This window comes from Aotus nancymaae, unplaced genomic scaffold, assembly GCF_030222135.1.
Source record: "Aotus nancymaae isolate 86718 unplaced genomic scaffold, 86718_ANA_hifiasm-v0.15.2.pri h1tg000011l, whole genome shotgun sequence".
Taxonomy (NCBI): Eukaryota; Metazoa; Chordata; class Mammalia; order Primates; family Aotidae; genus Aotus; species Aotus nancymaae.
Genome location: NW_026988422.1, coordinates 2579450 through 2592512, shown reverse-complemented (window position 1 = coordinate 2592512; position 13063 = coordinate 2579450). Strand labels below are relative to the sequence as shown.

Below are 13063 nucleotides of genomic sequence, written 5' to 3'. Positions count from 1 at the left end.
TTAAACTGGTATAATGCGATTCAGTCGACACAGCAACATGTAGGCATTTCTGCTTTAACGTGTTAAGTGTCTTGGAAAAACTTCACATTCAGCAAAACGTGCGCTAAGTGACAGAACTTGTAGGGCGAATAGAGGACAGGCCATTCAAAAGCCTCTATGGCTGCAGCCACAGCCTGAACAAAAATGATCATTGGTACCTAGAAAAATAATGTGGCTCTCCTGCCAGGCAGCTCCCATGTAGCCGAAGGTTGCCACGCCAATCATTTAGAAGTCTCAGAAGTGTCAATCCCACAGAAGCAGAGAGTAGAATGGTGGTTACCGGGGGTGAGGGGCACGGAGGGGTGAGGAGATACTGGCGAAGGACAGGAAGTTTCAGTTAGGAGGAGTAAGCTTTAGAGTGCTATCGCACAGCAGCCTTGCCATAGTTACTATTGATGTATAGTTCAAAATTGCTGAAGATAAATTTCAGATGTTTCGCTGCAAAAAAAATGACAGTTAAGTGAGGAGGTGTTTGTGGTAATTAGCTTGGTTTAATCATCCCGCGTTGTGCACTTAGATGAAAACATTACATGGTACCCCAGAAATACATACAATTATGAAGAAAGAAATTACTTTTAAAATAGCAAAAAATAAAAGTTGTTTCAACATGAACAAATACAAATTCTCAGAAGAGTTAGAGGCTATACGCTGGCAACCCTTTTGCTGGAGCAGGGCGGATTAGAGCTTAGACAGTGCAGGTGTGGGGAGCTGGTAGGGCTTCTCTTACAGTAGGCTGGGGAGTGAGTGCAGAGCACTAAGCGTGGGCCTAACGTTCTCCGAAGGATCTCTGTCCAAGTGTTCACATTTAACTTTTTATGATAAAGCCAAAAGGGCTTTTATCCTACCTGTATAACCTCAAAGCTGAGAGTTTGGTATTTTTTATCCCCCACTGAAAAGTATACCATCTTCCTACTATTTCCCTCCTGTTGCCAGGAAAGAGCATGTCTAAATTATATTTACATGATGTCCCTAGTTATCGATAGTGGATGAGCTAAGATGCAATACAGAGGCATATGTGGTAGCTAAACAGATCGTTGATTAAAATAACTTTTTCTGATTATAAATGTAATTTGCCCTGATAAGAAATTTGGCAAATATAGAAAGGTACACAAAATTAATGTTGGTTTATAAGAAATAAACTACTGTTTTAAGAAAACGGTGATTTATTTCCCTCTGGTCTTTTTTCTATACATTTTTGTAAATAAAATTGGGATATACTGTGGATGCAAATTTGTATCCTTTGTACTTATATTCTGCGTTTTTCCATTTTGTTAAATACAAATCAAAATTTTGAACTATCATTTAATAAAACCTGTACTTTTGGATAATCAAATTATTTTAAATAATAAACACTGTCTTTGATTAATTCCTTAGGCCGGGTTGCTAAGGAGGAAATCATTGAGTCAGCGGGTGCAGACACCCCTTTTAAAAAATAATCTGAGGATAGTAAACTTTTATTTTTTGTGATTTTTTTTTTAAACATAAGAGCCTTAATATGATAAGAAAAATAGCCAACAGTAAGCTTGGTGTATTGGCCCTTCTTTACCAGGGAGATATCGCTTATTCAAATGGTGGTATATCAAAAAGCGTATTTTCCTCACAACTAGGTGTTTGCCCCTGTAAGGGATTTGGTAATCAGGGAAATACCTACCTGGTAAGAGCTCATATTCAGCACATCCTTGATGATCAACAGGTCTAGTATATGCCATGACTGTGTCATCTATACAAGGTAAACCAAGTGTCTAAAAGTGGACATCAGTCTTACCCTTTCAGCTCAACTCTAGTTGTCCTGTGTATAATTTTCCGCCCTTCTCCTCACCTGCTCTGTGTCCCTGTCATCTGTCTTATCCTCGGCCTCATGATTATGTCTGGCAGTAACTCTGCTTTAAAGTCTACACCCGTCCCTAGTTCAAGCTACTTGATGACATCACAACCTCCTGTGGGACTTCTGAGGTAATTTGGCTGAAGAGAGGAAGCAGAGTTCCCTGGGATCCTCCCGATTCTGAGGTCCCTTGTGTATAAACATGTGCAGAATGGCTGAAAGTACAGGCTGTGGAATAAGAAATGTCTGGATCTGAGTCCTTGCTCTTTTTTCCTGAGCAGTAAGTGCTTGGTGTTGGGAGCGTGTGGTGGTTGTATCTGTAGTAGCAGCAGCAGCAACTGGGTACACTACAGCAATTGATCTTGACTGATTTACAAATCCAGGTAGTTTATTATCTTTTTGAGAGGGACTGTAAACACAATTTGGCTGTCATCTCAAATGGAATGAAAATAAACTGATATTCAATACAGAAGATTTTGTTTCTTTCCATTGCAGTTTCTAAGTAAAGTGAACTAATGGGAGTTCTGAAGAAATTGCTTCTGTCAAACCTTGGGATATTGATAAGTGAAACCAATAAAATAGAGGCAGGTGGATGTACTAACAATCTAACCAGCAAGTGTTTTGGTTTGGTTTGGTTTGAGATGAAGTATCGCTGTTGTCACCCAGGCTGGAGTGCAATGGCAAGATCTCAGCTCACTCAACCTCTGCCTCCTGGATTCCAGCAATTCTCTTGCCTCAGCCTCCAAAGTAGCTGGGATTACAGGTGCCCACCACCACACCCGGCTAATTTTTTTGTATTTTTAGTAGAGACAAGGTTTCACCATGTTGACCAGAGGCTGGTCTTGAACTTGGGTGATGCGCCCGACTCGGCTTCCCAAAGTGCTGGGATTACAGGTGTGAGCCACTGCACCCGGCCACCAGCAACTGTTAACCCAGTGTCACAGGAGACTTCATTAAAGACAAAGAGCTACTTCCAGTTCTCTGATATGTTTTAAAGAATAAAAAGTTACTCACGCTGACTCAAAAGCTGACTTTCTTCTTCTCTTTTCAGCCAGCCTATGTCCCAAGGAAGCTAATCCCAATAACGATCATCAAGCAAGGTAATCTGTCTGCTCTGGAAATGTGTTTAAAGCACCCTTTAATATACTTTTAGCTAAGGTAATCAAGCATGGCACACATATTTTCTCAATTTTTTGACTGAGTTTTTTGAGAAAAAATTTGAAGAAAATATTATGGTCTAGTAAATTGGAAGTTAATGGATAATTTTGGCTGTTTTACCAATACGCCAAGCCTTGGGCTGGTCACACTGGTCAGACGACTAGGGACAAAAACCATCACAAGTATTAAATTTTTAAAAGCAAGTTAAATATGTGGAGCGTTGCCTAGGATTAAGTTGTCATACGTGAAGAAACCCATTGATGGGATATTTTCTTAATGGAAATGATTTAGTGTTCACTTTAGGGAAAGTCGAGATGTCCAGGTTTCCAGAATTATAATGTCATTTCACTTCAGTATCTGATTGTTTTTGTTTTGGCATTTGCTTTTCCGAATTATTAAAGTCTATTATTTTCAGAAAGGTTCTTGGTAGAAGAGACAGGGCCCTTAAAAAATATTCTTCATTTTTAGAAAACATAGCATCCTCAGTGTATTCTCAACTCAGAGTCAGTCAGTGTTGATATTACTCGATTCTTCGCTTTAAGAAAATAAGTTTTCTGAATTTTTATTAGTGGGTCACCACCTCTTTTTGTGCTAGTACTGATTGATTTGGAGGAAAGAAAGACTTCAGGGAATAGAGTTAGGATGAAAATTTTTTAGTAATTAGAATGGAACACCTTATGATAGAATAATACCTCTCATTACTTAACGGCACAGGTGTTAAGGTAAGGTATGCCTCCCAGTCCTTCCGTTGGCTACATAGCCGGCCCACTGAGTTGCTTTGCATTAATCAATAAAGTTAGATCAAGACTTTCCCAGTGCAGATGGCTTCACATTATTAGCTTTTACTGCCTCCTATTTCCCCCCTCACTGTCTTTTTTATTTCAACAGTGATTCAGAATGTTACTCACAAGGCTTCAACCAAGTCCCCAGAAAAAGCTCCCATGGGAGGAGTGATACTAGGTGAGTGTATCTTGAAATCTATGTGTAGATTAAGCAAATTGGGCTGTCTTTTGAGAATAGGGCTTTTACGCAGTTTTAAATTGATGCAGGTTCACTTCCTTTCATTGTTCAGCACGCTGGCTCAGGTCCATTCCAAGCTAGGAACCAAGCTGTGCTATCTTTACCACGGTGTGTTAAAGACATAGCTCTAGCGCATGTGCAGTCGGAATGATGCACCTGTCCTACGTGCCCCACACAGCTGATTGCAATTAGGAGGGGGTCTTTATCAGAGTGAACTGCTCTTTTATAAATCATTATTACAGAAAATGAACTTCGTCCACCACACATCTTAAGCAGCCAGTTTACAATTTTTGAGTCTATGGATTAAAAGTCAGAGGATTTTAGTAGTTTGGTTCTAAATACAAAAAATATTCCATGTAGGATGTACGGTCATATCTTTCCCAACATTTTAAAGTGTGGGTTAAAATTGAAGCAAGATAGCTGCTACGCTGTGTGATGTGCTGAGCTTTATTTTATGTCATGATGCACTTTCTTCTTCTTATCTTATTTACATCTATTTCCTTGCAGTCCACCTAATTATTCCAGGTCTTAATGAAACTACTGTAAAACTTCCTGCATCTCTAATGTTTGAGATTTCAGATGCACTCAAGACACAATTAGGTAAGCAGAAAAGTTTTGTATCTCAACTTTGCAATGACTGAGTACTAGCACTGATATTCTTAGGAGATCCAAAAAATCTTGCCAATGAGCTATTTGAGGATCCCAAAGTAAAAAAGCAGAGGCAAGGAGGCGTTGGAGGCATTCAATATAAATAGCATCCTACAAGAAAAGAGTTATTTTATGTGTACAATTTATATAAGGTATATTTATATGTATGAAATAGAGTGAACATTTATAAAATTATTCAATATAAATATATAGGTATAATTTTCTAATAAAGTAGTTCTAAATTATACTTACTATCCTATTAAGGGGTGACTAGATATTTTCAATGAGAATTGATGTGAAGGTCAGGTCCATTAGAATTATTATTTACTTGAGATTGATAATGCTTTCTATTTCTAGAAAGAAGTGGTTATGAGTTCAGTGTTTCAAAAACATAAAATATAACAGTAAAAGAAAAAAAAGAAAAATCCACTTAAAAAGGGACCAGGGGATCATTGTGGCGGCCACTGGGCTGAGTTGGTTGTTGCATTTACTTATCAAGTTAGGTTCTGAATTGTCTCTTAGCAGACTCTCAAGCTTGATCAAACATCAGAAGCACCTGGAGGGCTTGTTAACAGAAAGACTGCTGCCCACTCCCCACTTCCAGAACTACTGATTCAGTAGGTCCAGTACGGGCCTGAGAATTTGCATTTCTGACAGGTTTCCAGGTGACACTGCTGCTGCTGGTCTAGGAACCACACTTTGAGAACTACCCCTCCGATGTCTCTAGAGAATGTCTTGGGCTGTTCATAAATTTGGAAGAAATAGTGTGGTAGAAACTGAACAAGATTTAAGAATACAGAATGTATTCCCTGAGCTAGGCACTGGCTATGAACTTTAATGTTTAATATCTGATTGAATCAGCACATTGTATGGATGAAGAAACAGAGGTCCAAGCCCCTGTTTGGCAACATTCATTCAACAAATACTGTACATTCCTATATGTCAGAACCACAAGTTGCTGGGGGCTACGATGGTGAGTTACCCAGGCATGGTACCTGCTCATACTGGGACCTCAGACAAGGCACTTACTTTCTCCTCCCTTACTGGGGTCCTTACCTGTCCCCTTCAGTTGGCATTTCCTCTTTTTTGACTGAGAGAGAGACAGAAGAAATGGTAAATAAGATGTGACCCATGTATTTTTTAATTCAGTAAAATACCATGAGACATGACAGTAGGCTGGGGTCCTAGGTGGGCAGACCCTCTGTCAGGCCAGGGCTTGCTGCGATCTCTCTGTTACTAAGAGCCTGCATCCACTGGGAACGAGCTCTTGATATTAAGTAGCTTCTGGTACAGTGCGGATCCCACAAACCAATAACTCATTTCCCCATCCCCCTTTCTCTCCCCATCCTGGAGATTTATTGGGGGGAAAAAAGATATCAAATCTAGTGAGCTACCAAATTTTGATGTCTTTTTCTTGTTTCCACTTTTCTTCTTTGGGGAATAGGGAGGGCCATGTGGAGATGTCCAGAAGTTTTGTTCACATAATGTCAAGCTACTTATTTTTTTAAAAAACCCTGAAAGGGGGCCGGGCGCGGTGGCTCACGTCTGTAATCCCAGCACTTTGGGAGGCCGAGGCGGGTGGATCACGAGGTCAAGAGATCAAGACCATCCTGGTCAACATGGTGAAACCCCGTCTCTACTAAAAATACAAAAAATTAGCTGGGCATGGTGGCACGTGCCTGTAATCCCAGCTACTCAGGAGGCTGAGGCAGGAGAATTGCCTGAACCCAGGAGGCGGAGGTTGCGGTGAGCCGAGATCGTGCCATTGCACTCCAGCCTGGGTAACGAGCGAAACTCCGTCTCAAAAAAAAAAAAAAAAAAAAAAAAAAACCCTGAAAGGAAATTGCTATCTCTATCTCTTCATGTGTTTTTCAAATATCCAGACACTTAACTTTGCATAAATAGTGTTACCTGAAAGTGTAAGTTAACTTTTTTTTCCTTTTTTGCTCGCGTGATCTGAGGCAATCCAGTTATAAGAATTTTAAAAAGCAAGCTATTCTCCTTAAGTGTTAATTTTGAGAAACTCCTGGAAGAAGAAAGAGGAAGGTGTTCAGTGAGTAGAAAAGCACTTATCTGGGGACTAGACTTAGAATTTTAGAAAATTTTCCAAAACTTACAGTTCAACATCTTAATAAGATGTGAAAATATTTGCCAATATATCTTTGTGATTTTGTGCAATCCTTATATTTTTACTTTAAAATAGTCATATCTAGTAGTCCTAGAGTGAGTTACTTCCCAGAAAATAAATAGATAAGTGACTCTGGACTTCATTTTCTTAATTTGTACATCAGACTTGATCACCTCCCTTTAGCTATAAAACCCTGTGACCCAACCCTACATCATGTTAAGTGTGATGCTGCCAGGATGCTTCCAAATTAAGTTCCCTCCGTGAACCTGTGTTTGGAAGAGTTAAAGCTCAGGACTCTTGCATTCTCCTGTTCTCTGCCAAGAGACTGTATACTTTACTCCGTGACAAGGACTAATTTGGAAGGAGGGGGAAAAAGGAGCTGACCAGTCTCTTATTGATTTGGTCCCTAATGTGTCCATCAGAACTACAGAAAGCAGGGTTTGTGAAGGCGACTGAAAATGAGCAGGGGTGTTTCTCAGACCACTACGATCAGTTTCTAACTGGAAGAGGCCGTAGTCTGTTCCTCAGTGCTTAGTCTCGAGTGATATTTCCTAATCTTAAAAAATGTTTAACAGTGCTACATGCTACCATCATACCAATTTAGCATTTTTGCCCTCTTTAAGGAATTAAAGTGGATTTTTGTCTTGTGATTTGTTTTTACTTTTGCTTTTCTTAATATGATTCACTGAAAGTCCAGAATTAAGTATGATTTTAATAAGGAAGAATTAAATGCAAATAATTAAATCTATGAAACTAGTAAATATATTTTTTAACTTGACTTTTGAGGAAAATGCCTATCTTAAATTGAATACATGTGGCAAGATGTGTTAGTTCGTGCCTGTAACCCCAGCCCTTTTGGAAGCTGAAGCCAGGGAATTGTTTGAGACTAGCAGTGCAAGACTACTGTAAGCAATATAGTGAGACCCCATCTTTAAAAAAATATTAACATTTACAAAACAGCCAGGCATGATGGTACATGCCTGTAATCCTAACTACTCAGAAGGCTAAGGCAGGAGGATCGCATAAGCCCGTGAGTTTGAGGTTTCGGTGAGCTCTGATTGCACCACTGCACTCCAAGCTGGGCAACAGAATAAGACCTGGTCTCTTAAAGTAATGATGCTAATAATAATAGACAGAACACAGAAAATTTAACACATGGAGGATTTTTAACACACTGTATTAGTCAATTTTCACGCTGCTGGTAAAGACATACCTGAGATTGGGCAATTTACAAAGAAAGAGATTTAATTGGACTTATAGTTCCACATGGCTGGGGAAGCCTCACATTCATAATGGAAGGCAAGGACGACGAAGTCATGTCTTACACGGCTGGCAGCAAAGAGAGAGAGAGCATGTGAAGGCAAACTCCAATTTTTAAAGCCATCAGATCTCATGAGTCTTATTCATTATCACGAGAATAGCATGGGAAAGACCTGCCCCTATGATTCAATCACCTCCCACCAGGTCCCTCCCATAACACATGGGAAGTCAAGATGAGATTTGGGTGGGGACACAGCCAACCCCTATCACACACTGAAGAGATCGATAGCCAGTGTGTTTGAAAATGTCCAGTAAATCGAGGGAAAATTCTACCCAACCAATGTATCAACTTAGTAGACCATGTTTCTCAAAAAAAACCACATATAAAATTTTTTAAAACTTTTTCTTATATATGCTTCAAGCATCCAACATGAGCTTTTCTTAGATGCATATGTAGTAAAATAGTTACTATAGTCAAGCAAACTAACATCCATCCTCTTGCACAGTTACCCTTTGTGTGTGTGTGTGTGGTAGGAGTACCAAAAATCTTAACAATATTCCAATATGCAATATTATAGTTCCTGTTTTCTACTGCGGATTTCTAGTGTTATTCATCCTATGCATCTGCAACTTTTTACCCTTTGTTCTATGTTTCTCTATTTCCCACTGTCCATTGCATCCCTCATAAACAGTTTTATTCTCTATATATTTGACTTTTTTAAAGATTCCACATGAGTGAAGTCATGCAGTCTTTTTCTTTCTGTGCCTGGCTTATTTCGTTTAGTACAATGTCCTCCAGGTGTTTGCATGTTATTGCAAGTGGCAGGACCTCAAATACTCCAGTGCGTGTGTACCGTAATTTCTTTATTCTTTCACCAATGGACATGAAGTTGTTTCCATATCTTGGTTGTTGTGAATGATGCTGCAGTGAATGTGGGACTGCATGTATCTCTAGGAGGTGCTGATTTCATTTCCTTTGGATGTATGTCCAGAAGAGATATTGCTGGGTCATAAGGTAGTTCTATGTTTAATTTTTGGAAGAACCTCCATCCCATTTTCTATAATAGCTGTACCAGTGGACATTTCCATCCCAACAACAAACAAGAATTTCCTTTTCTGCACACCCTTGCCAACACCTATCTTTTATCATTTTGCTTAATATCCATCCTAACAGAAGTGAGGTGATACCTCATTGTGGTCTTGATTTTGCATTTCCCTGATGATTAGTGACATTGAGCCCTTTTTTCTATACCTGTTAGCCATTTTTATGTCTTCTTTGGAGAAATGTCTATTCAGGTCCTTTGTCCATGTTTTAATTAGGTTATTTGGGATTGGAGGTGGTTGTATTACTTTGTTTTGCTCTTTTGTGTAAGCTCCTTATATACTTTGGATCTTAACCCTTTATCAGATACATGGTTTGTAAATACATTCTCTCAGTCCATTGGCTGCCTTTTCATTTTTTTAATTGCTTCCTTTGCTGTGCAGAAGCATTGCTTTTTGCAAAAAGCATGGGCATAAACAGTCCTTTATGACACAAAGGAAGAAATAAACTTCCCTGAACTTAATTATCACTGCAGTTCAGAAAAGCCATATTTTTTGAGGTAGTAAATCCTAAAAACAACACCCTCATTCCAGCAGAGCTCATCATGGGACATCAAGAAGTATAATAGCTTGTTCTAAGAACACATGGTGTGAATAATGAGAGGTATAAACAAAAAAATGTTACACACACACATCCCCAAGGGACATACAAAGTGTTTGCCAAAGCCAAGACCTAGCCTGCCAAAAATTAAAGGAAACAACTGTGATGGACAAAGGTACAGAAGAAATAGAGGAAAAGGAATTTCCTGGGTTTTAGGCTGTGTTCTGATTGCATTTACTTTCCTATAGTCAGGATTGCAGTTGTGCATAGATAGTGCAGGTGCGTGCTCAAGGGTTGATACATCAAGAGTTCCCCATTCAAATATTTTCCCCATCTACTAATTTCTCTGATGTCTAAAACATCATTTATAGATATACAGTATGGCCTGGTGCAGTGGCTCCCACTTGTAATACCAGCACTTTGGGAGACTGAGGCTTGGAGGATCACTTGAGCCCAGGAATTCCAGACTAGCCTGGCAAATTAGTGAGATCCCATCTTTACAAAATAATGATAGTAATAAGCCAGGTGCTGTGGCACATGCTTTTGTAGACCCAGCCACTACTAGGGAGGCAGAAGCAGGAGGAGTGTTTCACTAGAGCCTAGCAGTTTGAGGTTGCAGTGGGCTATTATCATGCCACTGCACTCCAGCCTGGGCAACAGAGTAAGACCTTGCCTCTTGAAGGAGAAGGGGAGACAGACAACATGCCTGTAAAAGGAATTAGTAATATATAAAGAATATAAATATCTCTTAGGAAGGGGTAATTTGCCTTTTTTCATCAACAGCCAGATTTTAGGTTAATGTGATTGCCAGCTAAGAACATGTTTTGAATAAAGAAATTGAGAGCATTGCCTGTGAAAGTTCAGTCTAGATCTGGACGTTTAAACAAATAAATAATGAAGGGTCCTAGGTCAGCCAGGGACTCATTGAGAACATGGGATATTATTAATCAGGAAGGAGCCTTGAAAGGAGAAGAGGACACTGAAAAAGAAGAGATAGTGAAGGGAAACCTTGTGATTTTACATTTAGAAAACCTTCCTGTGGTGAATGTTGAAGATAATAGGAACAGAGTGCTTGAATAATTCATGATCAGAGTGTTTTTTCTGTGCTGACAATCAAAATGGTTCTACACAAAAGATGTCAGGGAAAAAATATTGATAAAATTCAGACATTTAAAAAATATAATTTATAAAATTATGCCAGATTTTTCTTTAAATTTTACTTTAGGTGTATACTATATCCAGCATTTCTCCCCATGTTATCCCGCCGACCCCCCGCTGTCCCTCCTCTGCCCCCCCACAACTGCCCCCAGTGAGTGATGCTCCTCTCCCTGAGTCCACGTGTTCTCATTGTTCAACACCCACCTATGAGTGAGAACATGCAGTGTTTCGTTTTCTGTTCTAGTGTCAGTTTGCTGAGAATGATGGCTTCCAGATTCATCCAAGTCCCTACAAAGGACATGAACTCGTCGTTTTTTGTGGCTGCATAGTGTTACATGGTGTATATGTACCACATTTTTCCTGTCCAGTCTATCATTGATGGGCGTTTGGGTTGGTTCCAGGTCTTTGCTATTGTAAACAGGGCTGCAATGAACATAAGTGTGCATGTGTCTTTATAGTAGAATGATTTGTACTTCTTTGTGTATATATCCAGTAATGGGATTGCTGGGCCAAATGGAATTTCTATTTCTAGATCCTTGAGAAATCGCCACACTGTCATCCACAATGGTTGAACGAATTTACACTCCCACCAACAGTGTAAAAGTGTTCCTGTTTCTCCACATCCTCTCTAGCATCTGTTGTCTCCAGATTTTTTAATGATTGCCATTCTAACTGGCATGAGATGGTATCTCAATGTGGTTTTGATTTGCATTTCTCTAATGACCAGTGATGATGAGCATTTTTTCATGTTTGTTGGCCTCATATATGACTTCTTTTGAAAAGTGTCTGTTCATATCCTTCACCCACTTTTGAATGGGCTTGTTTGTTTTTTTCTTGTATATCTGTTTTAGTTCTTTGTAGATTCTGGATATTAGCCCTTTGTCAGATGGGTAGATTGTAAAAATTTTTTCCCATTCTGTTGGTTGCTGGTTTGCTCTAATGATGGTTTCTTTTGCTGTACAGAAGCTCTGAATTGTAATTAGATCCCATTTGTCTATTTTGGCTTTTGTTACCATTGCTTTTTGTGTTTTAGTCATGAAGTCCTTGCCTATGCCTATGTCTTGGATGGTTTTGCCTATGTTTTCTTCTAGTGTTTTTATGGTGTTAGGTTTTATGTTTACATCTTTAATCCGTCTGGAGTTAATTTTAGTGTAAGGTGACAGGAAGGGGTCCAGTTTCTGCTTTCTGCACATTGCTAGCCAGTTTTCCCAACATCATTTATTAAACATGGAGTCCTTTCCCCATTGCTTGTTTTTGTGAGGTTTGTCAAAGATCAGATGGTTGTAGATGTGTGGTGGTGTTTATGGGGCCTCTGTTCTGTTCCATTGCTCTGTATCTCTGTTTGGGTACCAGTACCATGCTGTTTTGATTACTGTAGTCTTGTAGTATAGTTTGAAGTCCAGCAGTTTGATGCCTCCAGCTTTGTTCTTTTTGCTTAGGATTGTCTTGGCTATGTGGGCTCTCTTCTGATTCCATATGAAGTTTAAAGTGTTTTTTTCCAGTTCTGTGAAGGAGGCCATTGGTAGCTTGATGAGGTTAGCATTGAATCTATAGATTACTTTGGGCAGTATGGCTATTTTCACGATATTAATTCTTCCTAACCCTGAGCATGGAATGTTTTTCCATCTGTTTGTGTACTCTCTTATTTCCTTGAGCAGTGGTTTGTAGTTCTCCTTGAAGAGGTTCTTTAAATCCTTTGTTAACTGTATTCCTAGGTATTTTATTATCTTTGTAGCAATCGTGAATGGCAGTTTGTTCTTGATTTGTCTCTCTTTAAGTCTGTTATTGGTGTATAGGAATGCTTGTGATTTCTGCACATTGATTTTGTATGCTGAGACTTTGCTGAAGTTGCTTATCAGTTTGAGAAGATTTTGGGCTGAGACAATGGGGTCTTCTAAATATACAATCTTGTCATCTGCAAATAGAGACAGTTTGACTTCCTCCTTTCCTAAGTGAATACCCTTTATTTCTTTTTCTTGCCTGATTGCTGTGGCTAGAACTTCCAATAGTATATTGAGTGTTGAGGAGTGGTGAGAGAGGGCATCCTTGTCTAGTGCCCAATTTCAAAGGGAATTCTTCTAGCTTTTGCCTGTTTAGTGTGATATTGGCTGTAGGTTTGTCATAAATGGCTTTTATCATTTTTTGATTCATTCCATCAATACCTAGTTTATTGAGAGTTTTTAGCTGT

At 39.2% G+C, this 13063-nt stretch overlaps 1 protein-coding gene across 9 annotated transcripts in view; it reads left to right on the top strand.

Moving 5' to 3' along the window:
• Positions 1-13063, top strand: part of ABI3BP (ABI family member 3 binding protein) — a 243215-nt gene that overhangs the window by 114183 nt on the left and 115969 nt on the right. For all 9 annotated transcript variants that reach the window (XM_064374567.1, XM_064374565.1, XM_064374564.1 and 6 more), the window contains exons 7-9: positions 2913-2961; positions 3908-3979; positions 4547-4639. In XM_064374567.1, coding sequence (XP_064230637.1) covers positions 2913-2961; positions 3908-3979; positions 4547-4639 — 214 coding nt within the window. The remainder of the gene's footprint in view (positions 1-2912; positions 2962-3907; positions 3980-4546; positions 4640-13063) is intronic.